Source organism: Melanotaenia boesemani, chromosome 21 (genome assembly GCF_017639745.1).
Source record: "Melanotaenia boesemani isolate fMelBoe1 chromosome 21, fMelBoe1.pri, whole genome shotgun sequence".
In the NCBI taxonomy this organism is placed as follows: Eukaryota; Metazoa; Chordata; class Actinopteri; order Atheriniformes; family Melanotaeniidae; genus Melanotaenia; species Melanotaenia boesemani.
In genome coordinates this window covers 5,949,049-5,963,469 of record NC_055702.1, presented here as the reverse complement: position 1 = coordinate 5,963,469, position 14,421 = coordinate 5,949,049, and the positions used below count along the sequence as shown (strand labels likewise).

Genomic DNA, 14,421 nt, shown 5'->3' with positions numbered 1-14,421 from the left:
CATCCAAAATGTATAGTTCTTACATCTTATATAGTCATATTTTAAAGTCTTCATAAATTTTACTGTTAATGCCCAGAATGTGCAGGATGGGAACATTTTACTTTGCTAGTTATTGTATGGTTGCATTTATGCAACATGAAGACAAACTGTAAACAGGTCTGTCATGATTATTTTTCATACAAATAATTGCAATGAAGAATTTGTCTCTTCATTTTTAGGCCACTATCATACTGTAAGTCTTATAATAAAGTAATAAATCATGGCTCCAGCAGCAAGATGTCTCTCAGCACTTTTATGAGAGTCTTGCCTAAAAACTTTACTTGATGCATGAGCACCCATGGCGCAAAACCACATGCCAGATACATAAACTTTCTGAATAAATGTACATTTCCCTAATTTTTGTTTACTGAACAGGTACATAACACAATCATACATAACACTCATATATAACACATCACCCGGTGGTCTGGATAGTGTTCATCTGCACAGAGTCGGAGCTTAAAGTCCCAAAGTCAAGATGAAAAACTCAAATAGGGAGGGAGAATCTTAACGCCAGGATCCTGTCAGGCCGATAAACTGGGGACAGTAAACCAACAATATGGTGGTCGACAAAGTATATAGAAGGCAGTAGCGACAGATATAGCAACCCAAAATGACAGCAGCATAAAGAGAAGCTCAAAAAATACCAAAAGCTGAAGGATCTAGAAAAAAATGTGGGGAGTGAAATGACAGTACCAGTGGTACCAAGGCACTTTGGGCCATGACTCCCAAACTGGGACAGTAGTTCCAACAGACTCCAGGAAAAACTTTCAAAACATCTGTCTAGAAAAGCACAGTCGACAGCTACAAAACTGCCAAGACCCCTCAAGATCTCAGACCTCTGGTAGATGATGTGAATTATGGATTCATTTAAAAATACAGCATTTCTGTCATTTTCTGATCAGAAAATACATGCACGTGTTAAACATTGCATAAAATTAAGTGGCTATAATGATAAATCTGCAACAGTTTTGCTTTCACTGAAGAGAATACTTGTTTCTTGGTGGTAAAACACATTTTTGCATGACTCCAAATCTTGAATTTTATAGGTCATGTATTTATGTTCAGAAAAACAATTCATGTGGAACAAAATAAAAAAAAAAAAAAGAGAGAAAGAGAAAGAAATCATCACTATGTGCATAAATAAGGAAATGTGCAGAAAGGTATTCATATAGACTGCATGTTGCATCAGACCAAAGTCAATAACAGCACTTTGCTGCCCTCTCCTGGAGGAAGACTGTTTACTTTTCCCAGGTGTAGCTGCACCTGCTCCAAGTATTTACACTTAATAAGTTTTACCAATAAGCTGTGAGTATGTCTTTATCAGGCTGTATTACAAATGTACTGCTATGCATCAATGCTTCACATTTAACCACATGTAGCAGCGGCATTAACCATATTTATGATAATTTATACCTCAGGCATTGCTCTCCTAAGGCACTCATGCAGGAGAGTATCATGTGGAGAAGGGTAATCAGGTTTAAAATCTATGCATGATGGCTTATATTCCAAAAACAATGGGATTTAATAATTTAAGAAATTCAGACTTCTATTAGATCTGTAGAAGTGGTTATTGTCCTGATAAAATACACGCAGAATCTGTTACTTCACAAACGTGGGAAGATTAAAACAACTTGGAGACAAAAAATTACTTTTCAAGACACCGTTTTACATTTCTTTTTCCAAATATCTGTCTCATGGGAATTACTGTGTATGCCATCTGACATATTTCACATTTTTCTTAAACCAAAGCTGACCCTCACATGTTTTGATAAAAATACCACATGTAATAATACACATGAGTCCAATGAATCGGTCATTATTTTTGAAAGCAAAAGACATAAAACATTCAACATTAGTGCTGCACAGAACATTATATCATCAAACTAGTGTGCAAGTCCAGAACTAGAATGCAGCCTAAATTAAATACATGTTAATTTTGGATATATTAAGTATGTGTTTATATATCACGTGTTATAATGACCATGCAAATTTAAACAATGGAAATGCATGTTTTGCATGTCACAATCTCAAGAGACTGAGACATTTACACTTTCATTTGTGCTAAAAACATAGAAAAGGAGGTCTCAGTTTTCTATCAAAAGTCCTGATGCATTGAGGCATGGACTCCATTAGACTCATGAAGGTATGCCGTTGTGTTTAGCTCCGAGTTGTCCTTTAAGATCTGTAAGTTGGGGTGTGGGGCATGTGTGGATGGAGAGTTGTTTTCTTGCATTGTACTGAGAATTTTAGCTCTTGGTAAACCAATAAATGGTTCTTGAATCATTTTTTAAGTGTGCCGAGGTGAATTATCCTGCTGAAAGGTGCCAATGTCATTTTCTCTAATTTGGTCAGCAACTAATTTTAGGTAGGTAGGTTTGGCTGTTTTTTTCACATTTGTATAATACAAAAGAAATGATTAATCAGAACAGACAGTCCTCTTCTAACGCTCTGTTGTTCAGATATGATCATGCGTTCATTGCACGCATTATAAGCAGTGGACACCCTGAGTGGTCTGTAGCTACACAGATGTCCTTTATCCTTCAGAACCAGCACAAACATTTTCAGTGATCTGAGCTTTAATTGTTCTTCTATTTGAACAGACAGCACAGGGTAGCCTTTGCTGTTGTTAGACTGGTTTTCCTTTCCTGGACCAAAGTTTTGACCTATGCAAACATGTAACATCCAATAAGTGCTGCAGCTTGTGGAGAATCAGCTCTAAAACCATCAACACTTGGACTAGTAGAGTCAATTTTCTGTTTCCAACACATAACTTACAGCCCGACATATTCCACCCTCTGCAAGGTGACACGATGAGAAAATCTGTGATTTTCACCTGTAAGTAATCACAATGTTACGGCAGATTGATGCTTTACTCTCCTAGCACTGAGGTGGAGTTGACAGGTGTGATCTGGATGGCTTATAAGTGAAGAAAAAGAGAAACAAATATTAAAATTCAATAGCCAAAAAATGTGTTGCAAATTAGTTTACAGAGAAATTGAGAAGTTGTGAAAAGGGATTTTATATTCTTATTGGGTTAATTTTCCATTCTGTTTGAGCTCCAACATAGACAATGTTAAGTATTTCATACTCGAAAAAACATTTTATTCTCTGTAGACTGGTCACTACACTTCCTTGCCTTAGATCAGCTGAAATACTCAGTTTATTTAAATCCAGGTTAAAGACCCACCTGTTCTCTGCTGCATGGAACTAGTTTTTATTTAGAAGTCAAAATCTACATCTGGTTCTTTTAAGCTGGAATCATGTTTTAATATTGTCTTTTCCCACACTGAAATTTTATTTCTTGCATTTTATCCATTTTATTTTAGCACCTTCGTTCTGTTTTTATTTCATTAATTGCATTTCTTTTAATCTTTTTATATTAGTAATGCACTTGTATTGCTTTCTGCACCCTGCTGAAATGTTTTATGTAAAGCACTTTGAATTGTCTTGTACATGAAATGTGCTATACACATAAATTTGCCTTGCCTTACACTTTATAGGACAGCCTTTTTAGTAAATAAACTAAAATCCTTCTGACTTTCAACTCTGTTTCAATTTAAAGCAACATTACAAACTCTCCCACCTTAAAACTCTGAGCTTCTGACTTCTGGTGATGGCAAAGCAACATTCATTATGAACATTTGTGGAACCGCCATCATTCTGCAGCATCCCAACGCTGAGAAGCTGCATTTGACCAACTTTTTTTTTTCTTCTTCTTTCCAAATCATCTTGTTTTGCTTTACAGCACCATATGACACATCAGCCACTGGATATCAAGACAATGGCCATTTTTGATGCCCCCGTATGTCTAATTCAGCAAAGAAACCCAAGGGGACATTTTAAGAGGAAGAGAGGAAAAAGTGAGAACGTAACTTGGACTTTTACTGGCCGAAGAGAGCTCAGAGAAGAGACAGGATGCAAGACGAATGCCAAATTAGCTATTATCAAGGGGGGCCAAAGTGTGAAAATGTACCAAAGTTCAATGAAACCACTTTAATACTAAACCTTTTTGGCAACTCTGAAAAGGTTAGATGAGTTAAAAGCAGGGATCACCAACTCTGGGCCTCTTGGATCAGTGTCCTGCAGGTTTTAGATGTGTCTCTGCTGATTCAAATACAATATTCTTCCAGTGGTATGTTGTTGAGTTCTGCACAAGCCTCTTTGGGAATCATTGATTTTAGTCAGGTGTGTTGCAGCAAGGAAACATCTAAAACCTGCAGGTCACTGGCCCAAGAAGTCCAGAGTTGATGATCCCCAAGTTAAAGTAACAAATGCAGATCCAACATGCTTTAAATCCTCTAACCCAGCGGTGTCCAGCTCCGGTCCTCGAGGGCCACAATCCTGCAGGTTTTCGATGTGTCCCTGCTCCAAAACCACCTGACTCAAATTAATGAGTAATTGTGCAAAACCTAATTGGCTGTTGGATCCATTTCATTTGAGTCAGGTGTGTTGAAGCAGGAAACCTTGAAAACCTGCGAGGACCGACTCTGAACACCCAGCCTCTAGACTGCTATATGTCATATAGTAACTACTACTACAAATAATCATTTTCAAGTTTCCACCGCTTTAATTAATCCAACACATTTACCAAATTAGATGCTTCAGCTAAAAAAAAAAAAAAAAAACAATAAAAGTTCAGAGATGACAAAAAATACTGTATTTTAGGTCAAGCGCTCCTTACAGAAAATGGCTTTGACATGTCCTTCACAAAAAGTACACTTAGTATATAAAAACAGCTACAAGTATGTCGTTTCACAGTTAACCAGTGTACAGTTCATCCTTTCAAAAACCCCACCAGCAGTGAAACGGTCCAATTATATAAAGACAAGTCCTTTTGTGTTGTTGAACTCTACAGCATGTTTTTAAATAAAGCCCTTTATGGTGAGAATACAGACATTTCAAGATATTGTATAGAATAAAGAATCAAGGCAAAATCCTGAAATTATTAGTTTCTTTACTAAGACTTTCATTGTTTGGATTTATCAATAAACAATTATATCATGCCAATTAAACATCAATTAAAGGGAATTGTTTAAGATTCAGCCATAATTATTATAAAACAGTATCAACTACAATAATCAAAAATGAATAAAAACTTCTAAATTAAAACGTTAAAATGATGAAGGCATTATGTCCCAAATATAATTACTAGATCTGTGACTGTATGTTTATGATCTACTGAATTACATGTGTGGTTAATACTGCTCAGGCTAATGTCTGTAAACATATTTAAAGTAAAGATGAATCCTAATGTTTATATGTGAATGTGATGCAGTGACATCTAGTGGCACAAACTGCAAATTGCAACCACATTAAATGTTAAACATGAGAGCTAAAATAACATAAAAGTATTCTTCCAGTTCAACAGCAGATGGAAAACTTTTACTGTTCACATGCAAATGAGAAATATAGTTGACATGCAAGAACAATAAGAACGTACCAAGTTGAAAAGAATTCATGAGAACATCTTTTTCCTTTTGTAGCTGGCCATGCCTACTATGTTCAAATTTCTGTTCTTCCTTAAAGGTTCAGGCTAGCAACCACTGTGTTTATTTCAGTCATGCATAAATTAACCTACAGCATTTCCTTTAAAGGCTACAGAGTCCAGTTAATAGAAACGCACCTAATGCACATTTTCTCCTAAAGCAACATCCTATAACTTTGCCTGACAACTGCATAAAAGCATAGCTACCAATAAACAATCTACTATCATTATTATTATACTTTAAAGTTCAGCCTTTGAAATGGTTGATAGATCAAGTCTTTCATGACCAAATGAGATCAAAAAGCACTTATCAATATTTAAACTTGAAATGTCATCACAATGTTAAGATTTTCTAGGGCTGGGCAATATATTGAGATTTTCAAATATATCGAGACTTTATCAGACACGATATAGAATGAGGGATATTGTTTATATCAAGATAGCTTGTTTAGAGTTAAAAGCATATTTTCTTTTGCATTTTGCACAGCTGTATTTTTGTTATGTTTATTGAAAAGTATTTTTCATTAATTTTGGTTTAGGAGTATTTTATTTACTATAAAGCTACTTTAATTTCAGTCATCTGTTTTAACGCACGTGCTGCTGATCCTTAATAAAAGTGTTTTTAGCACTGAAGGCTGTAAATTAGAGCTGTCTCTTTGGTTACTTGACAAACAAAATTATACTGAGAAATATATAGCGTATATCGTGATTCAGGTAAAAAACATCGAGCTATAAAATTTGGTTCATATCGCCCAGCCCTAAGATTTTTAACCTAATTCAGTTTTTTTTTACACTATAACTTTAATTCTGTGCAGTTTGAGCAGTTGATCCTTTAGAAAGATCAATGTCAGATGTGGATCAATACTAAATCTACATCTCTTTCCCAATGTCTTATTTGGAAAAAAATTAAAGCTGCAATCATTTCATTTAAAAAAAAAAAAAAAAATCCAAAAACAAAGTGCTGTAATGTTATCACAGTTTACTAAAGTTAACCTACTTAAGTTTCTGTCAGATGCAGATTTTGGCTTTCAGGTCCATTTTAGTAACAGCAGACAAAGTAAGCAACAAGCTAAAAAAAAACAAAAACAACTAAAAATAGCTAAAAGATGGAGCAGTACCGCATATGAAGAGTGAAAACAGGATTTTAAACATCTGTTAAACCTACACAAGCTAACACATTAGTGTTAAAACAATGTCTGGTGGCCTCCCTGGCAAACAGAATAAGTCATGTTTATCTTGTCAGTTACAATCAGGGATTTAGTCATTATAACTACTACATGATTTCATCATGGCAAAGAACTTCTAATATTCGGCTAGCTTCATACGCATGAATTAGGGATGAACAGATCGCTCGACGAATTTAACCTAATGCTTGAAGAGACTAAAGCAGACAGCTACAAGTTTCCAACATCATTTACTGCAAAGAGCAATGACAGAAAATAAAAATGCTATTACAAGGAAAATCTTAGGATTCCAGTCACTGGATGACAGGACTTTTTCCCAAGTCGAGGAATGAGGCTTTGAGCCCACAATACACAATGAGAAGAAGGAACTTCTCTGAGCCTTTAACCATGAAAGCAGACATTTGGTGGATCTATTTTAATTCCTTTTTAGTTGGATTTCATTTATTGTGGTCCAACCTAAACACCAAAAACCTTAATCAGCTAAGAAAACTGGGATCTGTCCATCTCTAATGTTTATAGAAGAAATTTAAGAAATTCTTTCCATGTCAAGCTTCAATTCAGGCCTAATGTACAGGACTCCGTTAGCCCACACAAGCATACCTTATAAGCTGATAAGTGTGATCTCCCAACAGAAACCAGCTAATGCAGTGGGTCCTGAGTACTTATACAGGGTAAGCATGTGCCCTTACATGTAATGTAATGTGAGAACAGGAACACTCATCTTTTAAGTCATACGGCAGGTCTGTTGGTTAATTTAATCCAGTTCAAACATCCTGCATGTCTGCCAAACGACTGCAGACAGAACAAACCGGGACAAGAGTTGCCCAAATATGGAAATGGTCAGATAAAAATACGACTTGCTTAACTTCCTGATCTTGACCCCGAGCAGAGCTGAGAGAGCCAAATATAAACCCTTGTGGTTTCTCATGTCTCGCCTCTGCAGCAGTTGACAGGTCCCTTACAATCTCACTGTAGCCTGGTTGCTCTCCTCTAACCACTCAAACCTCAGGAGACAGGAAGCTGCAGATGGGAGTGAAGCTGAACAAATACAACAGTGTATCTTTACACATAAAGTAGCTTTGATTATGACTTCATTGTGCCAATGGTGTAAAAATAACATGTTATTTGTGCAACTACAATCAATGTCCTCTCCTCCCGACGCTGGTTGCATCAGAACATTCCTACTTCAACAGAAAAGGACAGAAAAGTCTCATCGCTTTCAAGTCTCCGTGCAAACATGTGACTCAAATAAAATCGGCCACAGTTCATCACAACGCTATACCCTCTGTGCTCTCAGTTTAGTGTCTCAGGTCTCTTCCATGCTGTTTGGTACCATGGCAGTAACCTCAGCGGGATTCCTTTAGAGTAGAATAAGGCGCCAAAGGGGCCAAGGGACCTCATCTGAGGCCCGATACCCTGTGTGCTCTCGGATGTCCATGGGGACATAAGGAGGGAGCTGTCCTCTTCCGTCTTGTCAGTATTTATTAATCCCAAAAATCCTCACACCGTGCAGCTGGGGCAGTTTGGGGATGAGTACAGTGAGCAAGGAAACAGTGTTGACGACAAAATGGACTCTATCGTATTTGGTGTAGAAGCTGGTTAAAATATACCTGAATCGGAGATAAATGAGAGAAGAAAGTAAGGATTACAGGTGTGGAAATGACTAGAAAATCAACTGCACAGATTTTAAGACAACATTTCTGTAATTCTGCTGACAGTAAAGACATTTTAACAATCTGTTCACTGTGTGCAGGAACATTTCACTTAATCTTCAGATAATCACAGCTTAACTATGAAATCTACATGTGATGCTCCAAAGTTTTTAATTGAATAGAATTGAAAAAAAAGAAAAAAAAAGTCTTTAGAAGTGCATTCAAGTAGGCTCCCAGTCCCTCCTATGGTGGTTCTCCCATCAAAATCCAATAAAGACTTGAGTGTTTTTATATAAACAGTTAGGGATTTTTCTGAGCTGAGAGTAAGTGATTGTGCAGGTTCTCAGCTGGACATGCCATCGCACGTTTTAAATGGAAAAAAAGGTTCCCAGAATACTTTTGCAGATGTGTCGCTTCTCCATCTGGAGTCTTGAAAACTGCTTTCTTCTACTTCCTGCTACTTCCTGCTTGCACTGGTTGCAAAACAAAATGATGAACAAAGGTGAAAACAAAGCATACACCTGCAAAACTGCTCTCACTACAGTATTCGCGCTGAGCTGGCAAACCGACCTCAGGGAAGCAAAAGCCTCCTGTAAAGTAAACTTTGGTTAACGAGGACAGGAAAGGACAGGAAAGCAGTGAGAGGTAAATACTAAAATCCTTGGTGTTTTGTGGGCTTGGTTAATGAGGGAGCGGTGACAGTCAACTCAAAACTGGAGGAAGACACATTTAATAATGAAAAGCTTTTTGTTTTGCATGTGAGTGTGTCTCTATGGGATATAGACAGGGGAGGGCTGAGCCTCATATTAACTACGGAAGCCCAGAGACAGTGTGTGGCGCAGTTTAAAAGGAGTAGAAAGTCCTGGTTTTTAGTAAAGAGAGGAAAAAAAAAAAGTCATTAATGGCAAATTTTAATTAATCAATAAAATCGATTTATCATCTAGCCCTACTTATAAGTCCAAATTTAAGATTTTCTTATAAGAATTGTTTTTTTTTTTCCTTTTAGATGCATAAATTATTGGAACAAAAAACAGCAAATAATATTAAACGGTAAACGAGGATGCTAAATTCTTAAAACATGCAAACGCTTAGCTGGAAAAAGAATTGTGTATGGATGTTGGACTTGGCCCTCCTGTTTTTAACGTGCCCCTTATTTGGCCCCTGATTTGTTAAATAATAGACCGCCGCTGCTCTGCTGACACTGAGAAAAGCACTGTGGAAATATTCTGGTTGCATGTCTGCACTGTCACCTTGAACGAGTCTAGCTACTCTTCCTGTGTATTACTGTAAGGTAATGAGCCGTTTCCTCCAACTGGACTTACAGGACGATGGGTGTGATGGTGAGGAACTTGCGGGAAGCAGTAAACTGCACACCATAGTCCATCTGCTCCCAATGTGTAAGGAGACGAGCCTTGCCTTGATCTGGGGTTTCAAAGGGCGTCCCTTTGACTGTGTGAAGTAGTAGATACATGCACTGCAAGAGACAAAAAAATTAGTTATTATAAAGCTAAAAAACTTTGGCTTTCACATATTGTTGACTTTGTATTTAAACAAAAAAATCGAATATGTTGACAGAACTACAATTACCTCCAAACTGAATGGTTAAGCATCCAAAGCATGACTGTTGTAGCATAAAAACCTTCAGTTCTTAGGTTTCATTTTATGATGCAACACTGAGAACTAAAAAGCTGGTTGAATCATTACTGGTCTCAACTTATTAACAAAGAACATGACTCAGCAGTGAAGCAGCAAACAAAGGTTTAGAGATGAGTTACGTCTGATTCACTGCATCCCAAACACTCTTACTGAACCAGAACTCCTTGCTGGTCTGACTCATGCGGGCAGCTGTGGTGGTGCTGGTACTTCTGGGTTTTCTGCTTCACTTACCAGATTGTGGATGAGGTTGGTGAGGGTCCAGACTACAGGTACGCTGACAAAAGGGATGCTGAGCAGGATGACATGCAGAAGGCCGATGCCCAGGATGTAAGAGAGCCACATCCCTCTGCTGTTCATGACTCGGGTGTTGGGGTTCACCTCGCTGTGTGCCGTGCCGACGTTCATGGTGGAATTTCCTCTCTGATGGACAAACAGAGGGAACTTGTCAGTGAGCTGACAGATAAACAAAAAAATCTCATTTATTCACAACTGCACCTCTACAAAGGTCTCGCAAATGATCATTTAAGACGTGTTAGTAAGCTTTATCTGGCTTTTCTAATTCAATTCTCAGGAATCAAAATCTGACATTTAAGCTTTAAATTTCTAAACTGACAAGCTTGGTATGTTGTCAGTAAACTCCACAGATCCCACGCAAAAGTCCTGAGCCACCCATCCTTTCTTTATATATTGTAAGGAAAATGAAAAAAAGATGTGCAACCATTTATTGAAACATTGGACAAAGCAGCTGATGTATCAGGACCTGTGTCAGGTCTTTGCTGGGCTTTTCCTTTTTCTTAAAAAAGGACATTACTTTCAGATCCTGTTCTTTATCTATAGATATATAAATATAGAAACTGTTGTTTTTGATACTTTTTTTTGACACTCTTATCTTAAATATTTTACAATTTTCCAACAGAGCACTTTGTTCTCTGACAGCAGACATACTTGTGGTTCCCAGAGTTTCTAAAAGCAGAATGGGAGGCAGAGCCTTCTGTCATCGGTCTCCTCTCTTGTGGAACCATCACCCAGTTTGGGTCCAGAAAGCAGACACCCTCTCTACTTTAAGATTAAGCTTAAAACCTTCCTTTTTAATTAAGCTTGAAACTAGGACAGGCTTGGGTCATGCCCTTAGTTAGTAGGCTGTACGCTTGAGCTGCTGGGGAACATGCCATGATGCAATGAGCTCCTCTATGCACTCTGCTCTCTTTAGTCGTGTATAAATATGACATTATTATCATCATTAACTTATATTTCTCTATTTATTCCTTGGCCTAGAGTTATTATTCTAGTTGACCCCTCTTTTATTCCCCACCCCCAACCAATAGCAGCAGATGGCCACCCTTCCTGAGCCTGGTTCTCCAGGACATCTTTTTTTTGTTAAAAGGGAATTTACCTCTCCATTGTCACCTACTAATCCAGACATTCAAAGGATTAGCTAGGTAACTGTTTTTTTTTTTTTTTTTTTATCAACTGACATTATATAAACACAGTTAAGGAACTACACTAAACTGGATTATAATTATTGAATTGGGCTGCATCTATAAAAGTAGCCTTGAGATGAGCAAATGCCTAAATATACAGTTTTGAAAATCTTTGGTGTGTTCAAAGTCTTGGGGACCCCCGACCCCAGGTTGGGAACCATTGCTTTAGACTAACATTTGGCTCCTTAGAGTCTAAATATAAAGAAATCAAGAGGTGGTTTAAGACTCAGTACTGTAAATAAGACTTTAAAAAGTCTGTAGTACAAAAAATATTAATTTGAATTGTGAACACAGTCCTACGTGCTGCACATGTTAGTAATTCAATAGTAAGTGCTTTTTAATCAGGCAAGAAATTACACAACCGAGATAAGACTTTAACGGACACCTGCCAGCCAATCAGAATACAGCATTTTCTGAGGCGATGACATAGATGGAGCAATTATGCAGCTATGGTTAAAGATAATATGAATAAAATCATTTAGGAAGTTACCTCTGACGTGAACTTCTAAGCTACCCAGTCTAACTGACAAGAGTAAACAATATAGCAGGCGTTTGGTCAGTCCAGCAAGCTTCTTTGCAACTTGTCTAACTGGAAACAAGATTACCCCCAACAAAGACCTTCAAGCTAGCACAGCTGGATGTAAGCGCAAGCTAATAGATGCTAATTTAAGCTGAGTAAGTGTATCATTGGACTTACAGCAGAGGGGAAAAATGGATTCAACTCCGACCTGTATGAGCTCTAGTCCGTTATCTCAGTTTTTGTGCAACCGATGCGCTCAGTTACGTAACTGATACTATCACAGGAACATTGGCCAGACCCCGGCGCTTCCATCAGTCAGCCGGTGCCACCTTTCAGCGCCAGCCGTAGTTGTGAGTGTAACCGCCCGTTCGTCGGCGCAAAAACCACCGAGATGCAACCACTTTCTTTCCTTCGTCTTCTAACCAACAGCTGGTGTGACAACACAGCACAGTCCACGAAAAAAACGTCACCGATATTCAGTTTCACGGCTTCATATCTTGGACGAGGTTTTGCTCATCGAAGTTTGCAGCGAGTGGCTGCTTTAAGTCACGTGACTAAGACTGGCCTATCACTATTTAAAGTGGTGAACCAGCGAAGACTACGCCCCCCTTACGTCACAGCAGAGGCGGGATTAATGAGGATGATTGACATTAATAGGTTACTTCAGTAATAAACACAATACTTTTTAAATGGCTTAATAAAAACTTTTCATTTGAATTTTACAATACAGGCAACTGCATGTAATTATTAGCAAATGTCTACATGTACTGCAGATTTACCAGCTTTTGAATATGATGAAATCTTATTTATTCCCTCATTTCTAATATCTTGGACTACTTAGTTTTTAAAACTTTCCATGTATCATGTTTATCATAATTTATTAAAAAAAAAAGGAAATGCTAATAACAAAAAATGTATATAATTTTACTGTTGCAATCTTGCTTTTTGGTTTGGTTTGGCATAAAATAAACCCTCCACAAATATTTGAATAAGTATTCACTCGCATTACTAATAGAAAACTGTTATAAATGTAGCTGCTTCAGATGGAGCTCATTCTAAATTATGATGCATCCAAATGATGTGGTAATATTCAAGTTGGATTAATTGATGTATTTTTGATAAATTTGTTGCTCAATTTATGCTAAATGTTAAAAAGTTGAAAATGATCTGATTATTTAAAACTACATTTGCATGAATAGTTGGGCTTGATTAAAAAAGACAAAACAAAACAACAATATTACAATGTGTAATGGTAAGTTAAACTGTCATGTGACATGTGTAACATGTGACCTTAAACTACATTGATTCCTTGTAAAATATTGTGGAATAGATATATAAATGGCATTAAAGGACAAAACTCACAGAGGTACCTAAAATTTTAACTTTAGCTACTTGAGAAAACGTACTATTAAATCACATCCCTTCACAAACAAGACTGTGCTTGTTAAACATCACTGTATTCTTAATGACAATGTACACAGGTTGATTTTCAACAAGTATTAAGATCACCAACTTATAAGGCTATTTAGAGAGCTCACATTAAATAATGAGTAATATTCAGCTGCGACAGTTGAGAATGCTATTTGTTTTAGAAGTATTTGATATTAGGAACAAACAAGTATTGGACATGCAAATATTTTCATTTTAAAATCTAAAATACAAAGAAAAAAGAAAGCATTTTATTTATCTGAAGGTTACCCAAAATATTACTGTACATGAAATTAAATTTAGCCTACAGCGCCACCAAAGAAAAGGATAGCAACTCTGGTTTGTTCATCCTTTGGAGACCATGTCTATTTTATTTTATTTTTTTGTAAATTACTGGGTAATCCATCCAATATGTGGTGAAATATTTAGGCCTGGCAGAAACAACCCACTAGACAGACTGGCAGACCACCAAAGAGCCATGAGCATGGCTATAAATAAAGTAGTCTTTAAAAACCACAAAACAGGAATGAAAGGCATTTAAGATAGAGCTACGAGTGTGAATCATTAATCCCACTGTATGTATGAAGAGCTAGTCAGTTAGCTTTAGTGGAAACAAATACCTCAGCACAGTCTCACAGCTGTTAGTGATACAGTCCTTAATTTTCTATATGAGCATCACTCTGTTTTAGACTGGAGTCTATCCCAGTTAACACTGGTCCAGAGACAGGATGTACTTCCTACATTTTGTGAGCCTGAGGCTAACAAAGAGAGACAGAGAACTGCGCATAAAATAAAAAAATAACATATCAAGGAAATGCTGTTTTCAGTCATAGAACAACTCCATCCACTTATGGAGGGGTGGTGGTTTTGAAATGAAATAAAAACATTGCACAAGCACAAAATAAGTGTCATTAACAACAATTTACTGTTTTGTTCACCTACATAAACACATTCAGTTTTGTGAGTACTTAAT

At 37.1% G+C, this 14,421-nt stretch overlaps 1 protein-coding gene across 1 annotated transcript; it reads right to left on the bottom strand.

Moving 5' to 3' along the window:
* Positions 1–6,308: 6,308 nt before the first annotated feature.
* ormdl3 (ORMDL sphingolipid biosynthesis regulator 3) lies at positions 6,309–12,545 on the bottom strand. Its single transcript, XM_041973234.1, has 4 exons — positions 12,198–12,545; positions 10,251–10,439; positions 9,686–9,837; positions 6,309–8,321 (listed from the first exon to the last, which is right to left on the bottom strand). Exons 2-4 carry the CDS (start codon positions 10,422–10,424, stop codon positions 8,186–8,188), a joined length of 462 nt encoding a protein of 153 aa, XP_041829168.1. The 5' UTR covers positions 10,425–10,439; positions 12,198–12,545; the 3' UTR covers positions 6,309–8,185.
* Between the last annotated feature and the right edge of the window lie 1,876 nt (positions 12,546–14,421).

Excerpts from the sequence above, each read along its gene's own strand:
- ormdl3 (XM_041973234.1), bottom strand. The coding sequence starts at position 10,424 with ATGAACGTCGGCACGGCACACAGCGAGGTGAACCCCAACACCCGAGTC. Across the intron at positions 9,838-10,250 it reads CCAACCTCATCCACAATCTG|TGCATGTATCTACTACTTCA; the intron begins GTAAGTGAAGCA and ends TGTCTCTTGCAG. Across the intron at positions 8,322-9,685 it reads ACCATCACACCCATCGTCCT|GTATATTTTAACCAGCTTCT; the intron begins GTAAGTCCAGTT and ends TCTCCGATTCAG.